The 14,116-nt window shown below is 44.7% G+C and overlaps 1 protein-coding gene across 1 annotated transcript in view; it reads left to right on the top strand.

The window, feature by feature from the left end:
• LOC124712081 (homeobox protein cut) overlaps positions 1 to 14,116 on the top strand; it is a 202,344-nt gene that overhangs the window by 144,274 nt on the left and 43,954 nt on the right. The window contains exon 7 of the mRNA XM_047242377.1: positions 1,551 to 1,833. Coding sequence (XP_047098333.1) covers positions 1,551 to 1,833 — 283 coding nt within the window. The remainder of the gene's footprint in view (positions 1 to 1,550; positions 1,834 to 14,116) is intronic.

Consider the following 14,116-nt stretch of genomic DNA (forward strand, 5'->3'; position numbering starts at 1 on the left):
GGGGTGCGACAGTAAAAACTTGGTTACGCTGTTAGTCCTTCTCACATATTCACTCTTCAATGCGACACATTTTTCCGAATGACGGATGGCTTCGCAAAGTTGTTGGTTGCAAAAGTCTGCGTTTTGGGTGTTTAGGATACGTCCCATCTCGTCGTCATTCTGGAAATGACTGCCACGCAATGATTTCTCATCCGCATGAAGGGGAAGGGGTCACTTGGCTACATATCGAGAGAATGTGATATCTCGAAGAAGCAGTATGTTTGACTACGTCGTGTGCAGAATGAGCTGGTGCGTTGTCGTGGAGGAAAGACACCCCTGTGTCCAGTCTCCTGCTACGCATCGTCTTGACGACCTTCCACAACCTCGTCAGAAGATTTCCGTTATAAGCTCATGCGCCACATAACCACTGCCTCGAATGGCGGTGCATTGTAATACATTTCTACCAACTCAACAAGGATTGTTGCAGCGCTGTTCCAGTTCTTAACCCTTCCAGCCTAACAATATGAAAAAATATAATTTTAAAGTTTTATCATATCATTTACCTTTATTATCATAGTAAGCAACGAATACAAGAAGGAACTGGCAAAAAGTAAACAGTTGTTTTAAAGAGGTGGTTGCGCTTTAAAATGTAAAATATGTAAATTTTTTTACAAAATTATTCTTACGATCGTAGTAAGCAACGAATATGAGAGTAAAATGGCAAAAGGTAAACAGTCTGTTGTTTTGAGGAGGTGGTTTCATTTCGGAACCACTAGAACACGCAGTTTTCGACCACCAATCGTTTCATGTGAAGCAAATTTGTATTTTTCATGTGAAGCAAATTCGCATTTTTACTAGACAAAATACCATGTCTCGAAACTTCCATGAACATATAACGCCTAAAACAAATTACATTCCTGGTTTCATTTCCATACTACTAATAAAAGCAGTAGTACAAACTCAAATTCTCTATTTAAAAAAAAGAAAAAAACGCATGTCACAATCTTCTACAAGCACGTAGCTAAATCTCGGCGCCGACTGTTGCTTTAAACGCTGTTAGGTGACTGCTAAAATATATTACATTCGTAGGAGTGCCTTTCCCATCCTTGACACAATCCGAGCTTGTGCTCCGTCTCTGATGATCTCATTGTCGAGGGGACGTTAAACTCAATCTTCCTTCCTTCTTTTCGTAGAAGAATCTCAGGTGTGCCACTAGAAATCTCTGTCTCGCAATAGCATTGGTGGTTTTACGCCAAAGGCACTGGTACTTAAAAAAGTTGAATCAGATGGTGGCTTCAGACAGAAACTATTAGGGCTCAAAGGATTAACAGTTAGACTGTCACATTGACGGACTTCGGGAAATAGGAGAGTTTTGGTTTCGAAGGACGGGCATTTATAATGAGGTAAAACGTGCATTCAGAAACAAAGTCAGGCATTATTGTTGTTTTAGGTGGTACGCTAATTAGCTGCCATTTGAAGCTAGATGGTCTTGAAAGGAAGAGGCAAAACAAAGTAGCTGTAGAGTGTGAGGAGCATTGCTAAGGCAAGCACCGATTGTCCGCTCTGTGCAGGAGATGCTACGCTACAACATGGACAAGTACGCGACGCAAAACCTGGATACGCTGCACATCTCTCGGCGGGTGCGCGAGCTGCTGTCCGTGAACAACATCGGGCAGCGGCTGTTCGCCAAGTACGTGCTCGGGCTGTCGCAGGGCACCGTCTCCGAGCTGCTGAGCAAGCCCAAGCCCTGGGACAAGCTCACCGAGAAGGGCCGCGACTCCTACCGCAAGATGCACGCCTGGGCCTGCGACGACAACGCCGTCCTGCTGCTCAAGTCGCTGATCCCCAAGAAAGGTGAGTGCATCGACACGCTAATCCGTCCTAGAGCGACGAGTTCAAAGACACTGCGCCCTCATTTATCACGTCGAAGCTTTAGAACACGGTGTACATTTTATAACCTGGGAGTACAAATTCTCCACAAGAAGACAACGACCGACCTATTTCACTATTAACTTCCTTCTCAAAGGTTGTGGAAAATTGATAGTATTTAAGAATGATGGAGCATGTCTGTGAATATAAGAGTCTGAGTCAGTCACAGTTTGGAGTCCAGAAAGGTCTCTTCATTAAAGATGCGATCAACAATTTCACTGAAATTATCAAAATGACAAGATTTCAACTACGGTGATGTTTGTCGATGTTTACGCCATGTGACTGAGCAGATTACAACACTCCTTTGGAGAAACGTTGTAGCTTTCGAAGGGTATAACGAGTAAATGGTTCCCTTCACACTGAACTGATATGAAACAAAGGGCTACGTTAGACAGCTCATCCAGTCCTCATGACGTACCTTTTTCTTAGTGGGGACAAATTATTATTGAAGTTCCATATGTAATCATTCTCGTTCTTTTCTCATACAAGGGGCGTTCAGTAAGTAATGCCACACATTTTTTTTCTGAAAGCGGGTTCGTTTTATTCAGGATTCCAATACACCATGATATTCCCTACTCTTCTGGCTACAAAACCTTATTTTTCAACATAATCTCTGTCCAATGCGACAGCCTTTTGCCACGTTACTGAGAGGGTCTGTATGCCCGCATGGTACCACTCTACTGGTCGAGGTCAGGGCCAACGTCTTGCTGCATCAATAACCTCCCAATCATCCACGCTCTGCTTCCCGCAGAGTGCATCCTTCACTGGGCCAAACAGATGGAAGTCGGAAGTCGAGGAATCCAGGAGACACACACCTTTCCATACCCCGACTGGTGGACAAGTGCGCCACCACTATCAGCAGAGACGTACTGTCGAGTAGCGAGGTGTTTGATTGTGATCCATCAGTCAACTCGAGTGAGTGTCCGCACGTTCCAACATGGCAGGAGTCACAGCTTTGGGCTGCCAGGCGGCACGCGGAAGATCGTACAGGTTTGTGCGACCTTGCGATGATAACAGACGCCTCACGCAACGACTCATCGTGCTTTTGTTCACTGCCATTTCCCCGTAGAGATTCTGCAAGCGACTATGAATATCTACAATGCTCTATTTTTCCGCCAAACGAAATTCAGTGACAGCTCTCTGCGTGGACGCGCCTCCGTTGCAGGCGCCATTTTAAAGGCTACGTATAGCGCCACCAGCTATAGGAGCTACATGAAACTGTAGGGGCTAAAGCGGGAATATTCCAAGATGTCCTACAACAAATTTAGCATTTTTTTTAACCGAAATTGGCCGAGAAAAAATTTGAGTTGCATTACTTACTGAACGCCCCTCTTATAAATGACCTTCCATCTTACACTGATAAAGCAGATCTTTGCTGAGGTGCAAGCATCATAATCGAGCTCAACAGAGCTGCAACAAGAGAAGGTACCATAAGTAAAGTATTCAAAAAGTATTATTAATTATTCCTCTGTAAATGGTACTTCATCTAAAACACAGGTTGTTCAATTTCGTATAAGACAAGCTGTATAATCATCAATAACAACACAGCACAGGGTAAAGGAAATATATAAAACTAATTGATCAGAACTTGAATTGGACATAGGGGATACGCTGGTAGCTACCCTCCTTAAAAATCAAATGTTCCTCCTGCTGTTACTAGTATCGTAGACAGCCGCGTCGTCAGATCGCTACACTTGTTTTAACACTGCGCTTCTGTGGCATTTTTGGTGTTCCTATCATTTCTGAGAAGAAATATATACTTATAGACTTTCAGAGCACAGTAAACATGGGCTCTAAAATGCGTATCTTAAGAGTATGAGGACTTGTCCAGTAGAAGAGGTGTGTTTAACAGTAGCGAAGATGAATAAGTGATCATAGCTCATAAAGTATTCATTTTAGAGCTCATTTTTACCAGACATTTTTCTTGTCTTGGTCCATACTACCAACACTGAAAATTTGTCGGTGGAGTTTCAAGTTCACCCTGACAGAAAAAGTGAAGCACCCAGAAGACGTCGGATGTCAATCTACTTTCGCGCACATACACACTGCCGGCGTGTATGTAAATTAAGACTTTTAATTCTCAGTAACAAATAGAACGTCCGCTAGTGAATTAGTGTTGTCCGTGTTTAGTGTTTTCAACGAGCCTCGTAGGGTGTGTAAGGGGTATAAAGGGTATATAAGGTGTTTGATGTTAAGTGGTCACTGTAAAGGACCCGCAGATGCCGCGTGCACCTCTGAGACAGCGTTATCAGCAGCTGACAAGAGTCTGAAAGAGGCCTCGTTGTGGGTCTCCATTTGACCAGTTGGTCGAGCTGTGCAATATGCAGATTTATGAGGCGTTAGGATGTGACAGTAGGCCGATGTTGGACTGCTTGGGGGAGGGAGACCCGGGAAGCATGGACTACTGATGAATGGCTCGCTTTGTGTTTAGTGATGAATCGCTCTCTGCACGACCCCAGAAGACCGTCGTCGGACAGTATGGCGGCGACCTGCGGAGGTATCCAAATTTTCTGATGTTGTGGAGGGGCACATCGTTGTTATTCCTGGCCATCGCGTATGACTTCTTTAGGCGATGGCTGGTAGCGATTAAGAGAAGTCTGACGGCACAACGGCACGTTAAAGACACCCTGAGTCCTCATGTATTACCTCTCAAGCGACAGTATTGTGCTTCCATTTTATAGGAGGACAATGCTCGTTCACATATGGAACGTGTATCCATAAGCTGTTAGCGTGATGTTTCGGTACTCCTGCAGCCAGAATGATCCGCAGATCTATCCCTTATAGAACGTGTCGGACAACCTCATACGTCAACTCTTTCCAGGCTGTCAAGTAGCAGATACAACAGTTGTGGGCCAGTTTGTCTCAGAGAGGCGAATTGATGCATGCATCCAGGCCGTAGAGGGTGTAGGAGCATACTGGTAAGTGGCTGATAATGCAAAGTTCTTTGTAGCCACTGATATAAGATCACATACCCTCTCAACTCGTGAAGCTTCATTTCGTTTCCTCCTCCCTTCTGGGTGCTTCATTTTTCTTGTCAGGCCGTATGTATACAGGTATTAGAAAGTCTTTGCATTACACATCTAGGGTTGATAGACCATGTCGTGGGGAACAACTTATGTTAGAGACAAAATGTTTGCTGATGCTTCCCGGCGACGCTAGACGTCCTTTAGTATTCACTGGAAGGAAGAGATTTCACCGAACTAGCATACTACCTAACCCAGTAAATTTATAGAGTGGTTTTCAGTTAGAAAACCGTACGAGTGAGTGTCTCTGAGTGGTGAAAGATATTTTAAAAGTACATGAGGAACTCAATTTTTCTGGGCTATCCCCTTTCGTGTGTATCTGATGAATGGATTATAGGCAACACGCAAGGCATATACACTCCTGGAAATGGAAAAAAGAACACATTGACACCGGTGTGTCAGACCCACCATACTTGCTCCGGACACTGCGAGAGGGCTGTACAAGCAATGATCACACGCACGGCACAGCGGACACACCAGGAACCGCGGTGTTGGCCGTCGAATGGCGCTAGCTGCGCAGCATTTGTGCACCGCCGCCGTCAGTGTCAGCCAGTTTGCCGTGGCATACGGAGCTCCATCGCAGTCTTTAACACTGGTAGCATGCCGCGACAGCGTGGACGTGAACCGTATGTGCAGTTGACGGACTTTGAGCGAGGGCGTATAGTGGGCATGCGGGAGGCCGGGTGGACGTACCGCCGAATTGCTCAACACGTGGGGCGTGAGGTCTCCACAGTACATCGATGTTGTCGCCAGTGGTCGGCGGAAGGTGCACGTGCCCGTCGACCTGGGACCGGACCGCAGCGACGCACGGATGCACGCCAAGACCGTAGGATCCTACGCAGTGCCGTAGGGGACCGCACCGCCACTTCCCAGCAAATTAGGGACACTGTTGCTCCTGGGGTATCGGCGAGGACCATTCGCAACCGTCTCCATGAAGCTGGGCTACGGTCCCGCACACCGTTAGGCCGTCTTCCGCTCACGCCCCAACATCGTGCAGCCCGCCTCCAGTGGTGTCGCGACAGGCGCGAATGGAGGGACGAATGGAGACGTGTCGTCTTCAGCGATGAGAGTCGCTTCTGTCTTGGTGCCAATGATGGTCGTATGCGTGTTTGGCGCCGTGCAGGTGAGCGCCACAATCAGGACTGCGTACGACCGAGGCACACAGGGCCAACACCCGGCATCATGGTGTGGGGAGCGATCTCCTACACTGGCCGTACACCACTGGTGATCGTCGAGGGGACACTGAATAGTGCACTGTACATCCAAACCGTCATCGAACCCATCATTCTACCATTACTAGACCGGCAAGGGAACTTGCTGTTCCAACAGGACAATGCACGTCCGCATGTATCCCGTGCCACCCAACGTGCTCTAGAAGGTGTAAGTCAACTACCCTGGCCAGCAAGATCTCCGGATCTGTCCCCCATTGAGCATGTTTGGGACTGGATGAAGCGTCGTCTCACGCGGTCTGCACGTCCAGCACGAACGCTGGTCCAACTGAGGCGCCAGGTGGAAATGGCAGGGCAAGCCGTTCCACAGGACTACATCCAGCATCTCTACGATCGTCTCCATGGGAGAATAGCAGCCTGCATTGCTGCGAAAGGTGGATATACACTGTACTAGTGCCGACATTGTGCATGCTCTGTTGCCTGTGTCTATGTGCCTGTGGTTCTGTCAGTGTGATCATGTGATGTATCTGACCCCAGGAATGTGTCAATAAAGTTTCCCCTTCCTGGGACAATGAATTCATGGTGTTCTTATTTCAATTTCCAGGAGTGTACTTGCCGCAGAGGGTCTACACCCTTCTGCCCCCCAGAGGCATAAGCAATACGCAAGGACGCCTTGTGTCGCCAGGAAGCATCAGCAAACATTCTGTCTCTCGTAACATTTGTTCCCCATTACGTGACCTGTCATCCCTAGACGTTTGATAGAAAGACTTTGAAACATCCTATATTTATTAACGCCAGAAAAAAAATCAATTTGTTCAGACGAGCAGTTTGAATCCTATAAAAAGGAATATCGATGAGGTGGAACAATAGTAAGTATTAGACAGTGATTATGCTACAATGAAGAAGGTATAAGGATATCAGAGCTGGTGTTGCAAAACTCTAGACTTATATAAATTATGACGCAACGCAAGATAAAATATTGCAACAAGGGAAGGTATGGATCATCTGCGACAAACCAAAGTATAACATGCTACTTCTCTGCACGAGATATTTGAAGCGCTCGAGGGTTGCCGATTTTCCCAGACCCCAAGAGTACCCGATGACTCTTTGTCATTAATCACCATCAATAAATATCTCTTCCTGCGCGAGTGGAAGGTAGTGGTGTTCTCACTCACCTCTATTTTACGTGTCTCTGTGTAGGATAAACTCCTGAGCAGGTGTACGAAAAATATGCGCCAACATTAGTCAGTTCCCCCTTTCTTCCGCTGCTCTTTTTTTTCCTGGCAAGGTGCTTTGGATTAGACGACCAATCCGCCTCGCTTATTTCTGTCGGGACGGGAGATAACTCACGTTTTTGCCCCGTAATCCCCCCGCGAGCGCTGTAAGATATCGGTCCCACGCCTCGCGACCTGCACACACACACACACACACACACACACACACACAAACACACACACACACACACATACACATACACACACACACACACACACACACACACACACACACACACACACACAGTAGGTATACTGAGCGCTGGCGAGGCGCACCTCCGCTGTCACGGCGATAAATAGTCGTCGCTTCCAATTAATAAAATATTCCGCGTCCCTGGCCCCACGCGGCTCGCATCTATCACGGTAACCGGATGAGGTCAGCGAATATTTTTTCCCTTTACGGCTGTGGCGCCGGCCAGCACTTGAACGCGGAAAGCGACGCAGTGGCCATTGCATACTCACTCGTCGGCCAGGAGAAATTCGATCCACATCCTCCAAGCCACGCCCGAGTTCAGGCTGAAAGTTAAAAGTGTTTGCCCCGTGCACAATATTTGTACTCTCAGCATACAATCTCCTGTGGCTCCAAGCGTAGTAAAACTCTGCTTTGGGAGGCAGTCCTTCGGTACGTGACAGCTTCGCACTTTTTTATGCCAGAGAAATTAACGCACACTATACGCTACAGCTGATTTTTACTATGTATAGAAATCGTCAGCGAGTACAAATACTTTGCTCACAACATTCATATAGTAACAGCCAAACAAATGGCAGAAATTCAACGTAGAACAGGATTTAGTTGAGCAACATTCAGAAGTCTTCAGTTCAACGTGACTAACTAGGAAATTCCAGCGAGCCTGAAAACGATGTGTGTAACAGTTATGTCTTGCTAGTAGCAACGTAGGTCAAGAATCATAGTCTTCGTCTACTAGTAACACTTACACACCCTCAGTTATTTGTTGGATATATTTCAATCTCCAATTTTCCCTACAGTTTTTGTCCTCTACTGCTCCCTCTAGCACCACTGGAATTATTTTTTTGATATATCAACACTTGCTTTGTTCCTTCGTTCTTTTCACACATATTTTGCTTCTAAGGTAGCAAAATTCGTTCATTTCGCCTACTTTGTGGTCCCCAATTCTGATATTTACGGTATAGCTAATTTCATTTCTGCTTCTCTTCATTACTTACGTCGTTCTCTGGTTACTCTCAACGCGCAATCTGTGTTCAGTGAACTGTTCACTCCATTCAACCTGTCCTGTACGTCTTCCTCATTCGCAGCAATATTATCACTGATATCCTTTCATCCTGAATTTTAAACTCCACTACAGAAGATTTATTTTATTTTCATCACATTGCTTCTTCGATGCACAGGGTGAACAATCCTCTCTTACGCCTTTTTCAATCAGAGCACTTCTGTCTTGGTTTTCCATTATGTTTGCTTCCTCTTGCTTCTTGAATGTATTGTGTAGTACCCATCTTTCTGAGAACTGCATCATTTACGTTGACGCACGCCTTTTCTAGGTCGAAAAAATCCTATGACAGAGTCCTCTTCTTCTTCTTTTTGCGTCCTTCGTAAAGCGCAACGATAAATCTGCCTCTCTAGTGTCTTTCGCTTTTTTAAAACCAAACTGAAAGCTCCCTAACGGGTCCTCAGTTTTCTTTCCCAGTTTTCTTTGTATTATTGTTATCAACTTGAAAAGCATACCTGTTAAGCTGATAGTGCGATAGTTTTCGTATTTATTTCTCTTGCTGTCTTCGTAACTGTGTGAATGACATTCTTTCGAATGACCGATGGCATGTCTCCAGTCTCCTAGATTGTACAGAAATGTGATCCAGACAGTAACAGAATGCACAAGGGGAAAAATGGGGCAACGAATGAGCTCCTACTTTTCCGGTCAGTACTGGAGTTCCGCCCGCGCCGATAAAAATCAACAGCTCTGATGTTGATGCGACAGGTGGTTTGGAGGACGCACAGGCAGGTGCTTCGTCCACAGCTGTCTCTGGGACATGTGGTGCCCGAATGTGCGAGGGTCATCACCATTTTTAATTGAACTTTTTTCCTCTAGCTGGCCAGTTATTTAACCAATTATATTGTTATGTTAATAGCAGTATTTCGATAGTATCACTCCTTATTAATTACATATTGTTACTACAAATAACACAAACATATAAACTTTCTTATTCTTGTGCTGGGTATGTTAATAATTATTGGTGATCATTTTTCACGCACTTGCTGTGGATCGGTGTTGGGTCATCACCTACGCTCCTATAATATCAGCTAGGGACGACGGAAGGCTAAGCGTAGCAAGGTCGAAAGAACGTATTCCCTTACAATCGTAGATTCAGCTGGACTCCACCCGCCCATACATAAACACACTTGTTCTCTCTCTCTCTCTCTCTCTCTCTCTATCTCTCTCTCTCTCTCTATCTCTCTCTCAATACTACGGGCATGTAATAAATCTTTTCGCCAGTAGTTCCACAGTTAGTTCCGGTGGACACGAAAGACTGCATCTTGCTGTGTCCCATGACGCATGACCAAGAAACACTTGAAGTGTTTGTTGTTTCAGTTTTGTTATTTGTAAAAACTTTCTCCGGGAAGGCACATCCTGTTTGTCCGAGAGTATAAACCACAATCGTTCAGTATAATAAATGCAGACGGAAATGCCAAAGACAGCTGTTTGCACATTTCTCGCGCTTGAATAAACATTGTTGTCAACACTCGTCTGAACGCTAACACACTCTGGCGGAACTGAAGGCAGCTGAGACGTGTTCGCTGTTTTCGTATTAGCGATTACGTGTCACAGGCACGACGTGGTAGTAAGTTCTACACTACACAGAAATTATGTGACGAGATGGGGAAAATATCCCGGATTTTGCATTAATTAAAGCCTCACATATCATACAAGTAGCCGCTGGACATGTTGATGTAGGCTACAGAATAAACAATTAAATAATACTGGAACATACTGTATCACCGAGCGTCAGTGAAGAACAAGATGGTTGGGCGTGGGACGTTGAATACAGACAGGGGAGCGTAATGCATCCAAACGACTACCTTGCGTAAATTCATAATAAATGATTGCTGTTGTTACCCTCCCAGCTGCTAATCGGTTTTTCTAGTTGCAAATATACCTGCAGTAATTGCTGCACACTAAGCCGTGGTGTCGTTCTCCTCTTTGCTTAGAAAAAAAACTGCCAGATGGTAAAAAGAAAAACTTAGACCTCCTTGAGTTCCATCAGAAAACTATCTGATCACCAGCTAATTGTCAAACTCTGTGACGCCATTAAGCCATATGGATGACACGCACGGACGAGGATTAGTGGTAACACTTCATCGAAATGTAATGATTATAGACAAATTAGTCGAAATAAGGCCGAAAAATGTCCTCCTCTACCCTGAAACTTTCCTTTTGCTATTTCCGCACTCATAAAAAAATGAAGAAATATTCAATGTATTTTACTGCCCCTCACGTACACGTATTTACATCTCGCCTGGAGGAGCAGCATTAAAAAGTAATATATGTACAAAATTACTCGAAAGGACAGAGTTACGTCCGAAATTATGTAACACTTGTGATTACTATAAATCAGTTCGACAATTTCTTAATACATCAACTACGTTGCTGGAAGAGGAACGAATACATAAACGAAAATTTAAAACCTTACCCATGAATTTGGATGCCACAAATTGGTTACAGAATGGATGACCAACTGAAAGATATGGCATATTCGTTTGAAATCTGTTAACGTGTTGTACGTAATTTTCCAAGAGGAGTTTTCTTATTCGCCATATCGAATTGGAGATAGTAATTCATAGATGAGCTTTATAGGATGGAAAAACTGCACTTGTAACTTTATCGAGCGTTGTGGCTTTTTTTCTTATTTTTTTTAAAGCGTCAGTGACTTAGAGCATACAGAATGAAAATTCTCCGTTAATTTTCCACATTCATGTATAATTATCTGTTAGCTAGAAGGTCTTCTTGACCTGTTGTAAAGTGCGTGCCTGGAAACTTAGAGGTCGCGGGGTCTAATCCCGGTCGAATGAGAGGGAAATTTTTCAGTGCGTCTTCACCTCTCAGTGATGTGAAGATTGGCCAGGAACAAAACGTGCTTCGGATTCCAGGTTAACTGTAGGGCACCTTTCCGTGTGAGGAATACTGGAATAGGTTACGGACACGCAAGTTGCCGAAGCTGTGTCCAACTGAAACACTTTTTTGCGAGACCGTTGAGCTACACAAACTTAATATTATCTATTAGTTTCCGCATTCTGTTTGTAATGAAGAGTTTCCATTAATCAGGCCGTTAGTTCAAGAATGTCTGTTCCCATTTTCCGAATACTATTCGCAACTGCTGCGTAGATCTGTCTTGTTTCCTAAGACTAGTTTGGCAAAGGTATAGATGTGCGAAATGTGAATCCTGAAGAAAAGCTACATTGCCTTTTTTGTTTCCCGTTTTGATGGTCTGAGGGTCTACATATTGCTGAGTTTGCAGCTGGTGCGAGTTGAAATTTCGAGTGCATTCTGCATACGAGAGATGCTGGACGCTGGCAGCCGAGCTAGAATACGTATGTTGGCAGGCGTGCCGTGTGCAAACGAGTCCAAATCGATTTATCACGGCCGACTATCGGAACACGTAAGACGGGGCGGTCACGCTAGGCAGCAACGCTACAGCCAATAACTGCACTCCACTGTGCTTATTCTCAACAGGCTGCAACGCTGCTCTGTCATCACATTTGGACAGGATCAAGTTCTGAGAACTACCTCTTTCTGTTTCTCAAAAGATATAGTTGTGACAGACTGCCAGTAATCGACCAGATTCTTCAAGTTATTCACCGTAGAGTGGAATCGGTATAATAATAATGATAATAATAATAATAATAATAATAATAATAATAATAACAATAATAATAATAAATGTCACGAGATGAACGCTTGCGTGAATTACATCACTTAAATGCGTAGGACAATCCAGAAAAAAATCGATCAGCCCAATGACACCTTGGGCAAACATGACCCGTGTATGGAAGTACAAACTCTCTTCGTCCACGGGTGAACAATATCAGACTCAGAAAGAAGAGTTTTGAGGTTACATTGCTTCGTCTTAGACACACTGTTTCTGTGTAAAATGATGAACACTGCGTTTTCCTTGTGCTGTATTTAAAGTATGACGTGCGCATTTTTCTTTCGATTCTTGCAGCACAGTAAAAAAACTTACGCTGCTGCGTAACGATAAGAGTGCTGTAGCAGAGTAACGTTAAATTCCTAGTTAATCCAATTGGACAAGCCTCTGAAAGAAAATTGTCGACGATGGGGCGATTGGAGATGGAGCACAAGCTCTCGTAGGGGAGGAAATCGGCCGTGCCCTTTTAAAGGAATCATACCAGCATTAGCCTTAAGTTGTTTAGTGGATGACCGGACAGGGATTTAAACCAGCGTCCTCCCGAATACGATTCCGACCAGTATCTTAACCTAAGCGCCACGTCGCTTGGTGAACGTAAATCGGTTCCCACGACAGAAATAAAATGTAAGGCTTACAACTCGTTATGATGTTCCTTCTCCATACAAGAGATTCACTGTACTGATACGAAGTTCAAAATATTTTGCATGTGAAAGCCGACGGCAGCTCGAGCTATTTGTGTTCGTTACAAAACGGCATCAACGCACTGGCAGTTTACTCACAAATTCCGACGACGCACACAGTGAATTGATCGCCTTAGTCTGACATCATTGTGTACTGCCGAGCATCTTAGCTTCAAAGTTGTCGCCCCATCCCACGCAGTCATCAGCGCCACAAATAATAATACACTGTTGCGCTGCGGAAAACTTTCGTTATTAGTTCAGGTTTCGCTACACAAAAAAGTGCGACACAAAGGCTTGTTAATGGTCGGCGATTAAAGTTCATTAGCAGCTGCCTTTCCTTTTTGTTTATTTGTGGTGATCACTTTTTCAGACCCAGCGAATACTTCGTCAGGGATAATTACGGAATTCCCTATAAGTCATTACCGATTCCGAAGACCAGACAACTTTGGAGCTGCCTATCAGCGAAACAAACGCTCTTGTTTCGCGCGCTGTTTTTGTGTCTGCCCACTTTTCGAAAAGGCGTAACAAAGTGGGGCCCCATTGTCGGCGAGCTTTTGTTTCTCATCTGGGTGTCTAAACCGCAGAGCGGCACACCATTCACTCTTCATCATGGCCGCCCTCAACGCACGAACGACTGTATGATTTATGGATGATCCCTGCCACTACAGTACTGGAGTTTCTTAAACGCCTCTGCCTTTAGCTCGTAGCCTCTGAAGTATTTCATCTCAATAATAACTGAAGTCATGGGGCGACGTCAACGTTTGGCGGGTGCCTTGTGATTGTTCAGTTCTCTGCAATTCAATGCGACAATCCTTACACTCTAGATACACATCGCAGGTACAGGACTTAGAACTCCATGTGGAAAATCATTCTTGTAGATTCATCTACACAAATAATATATTTCCAAATATAAAAAAATTGTTTTTGCATATTTGACCGTTTAATGTCGTTTTCACGACCCGAGTAACAGTCTCATCTATCGGTAGTTTACGAAATTTTTTTCATCAACCTTGTGCGATGTACCCTGCTACGACTTCCTATCCTGTGTCTTCCCCTACAATTATTGCCCTCCGAGGCTCTCTGTAGTATAAGGGGCGATCAAAAAGTTTACCTTCGAAAGCCTTACAGCCCAGCAACGATATGCAGATCAGGAAAACTCGCCCTGT

Source organism: Schistocerca piceifrons, chromosome 8 (genome assembly GCF_021461385.2).
Source record: "Schistocerca piceifrons isolate TAMUIC-IGC-003096 chromosome 8, iqSchPice1.1, whole genome shotgun sequence".
NCBI classification, from domain to species: Eukaryota; Metazoa; Arthropoda; class Insecta; order Orthoptera; family Acrididae; genus Schistocerca; species Schistocerca piceifrons.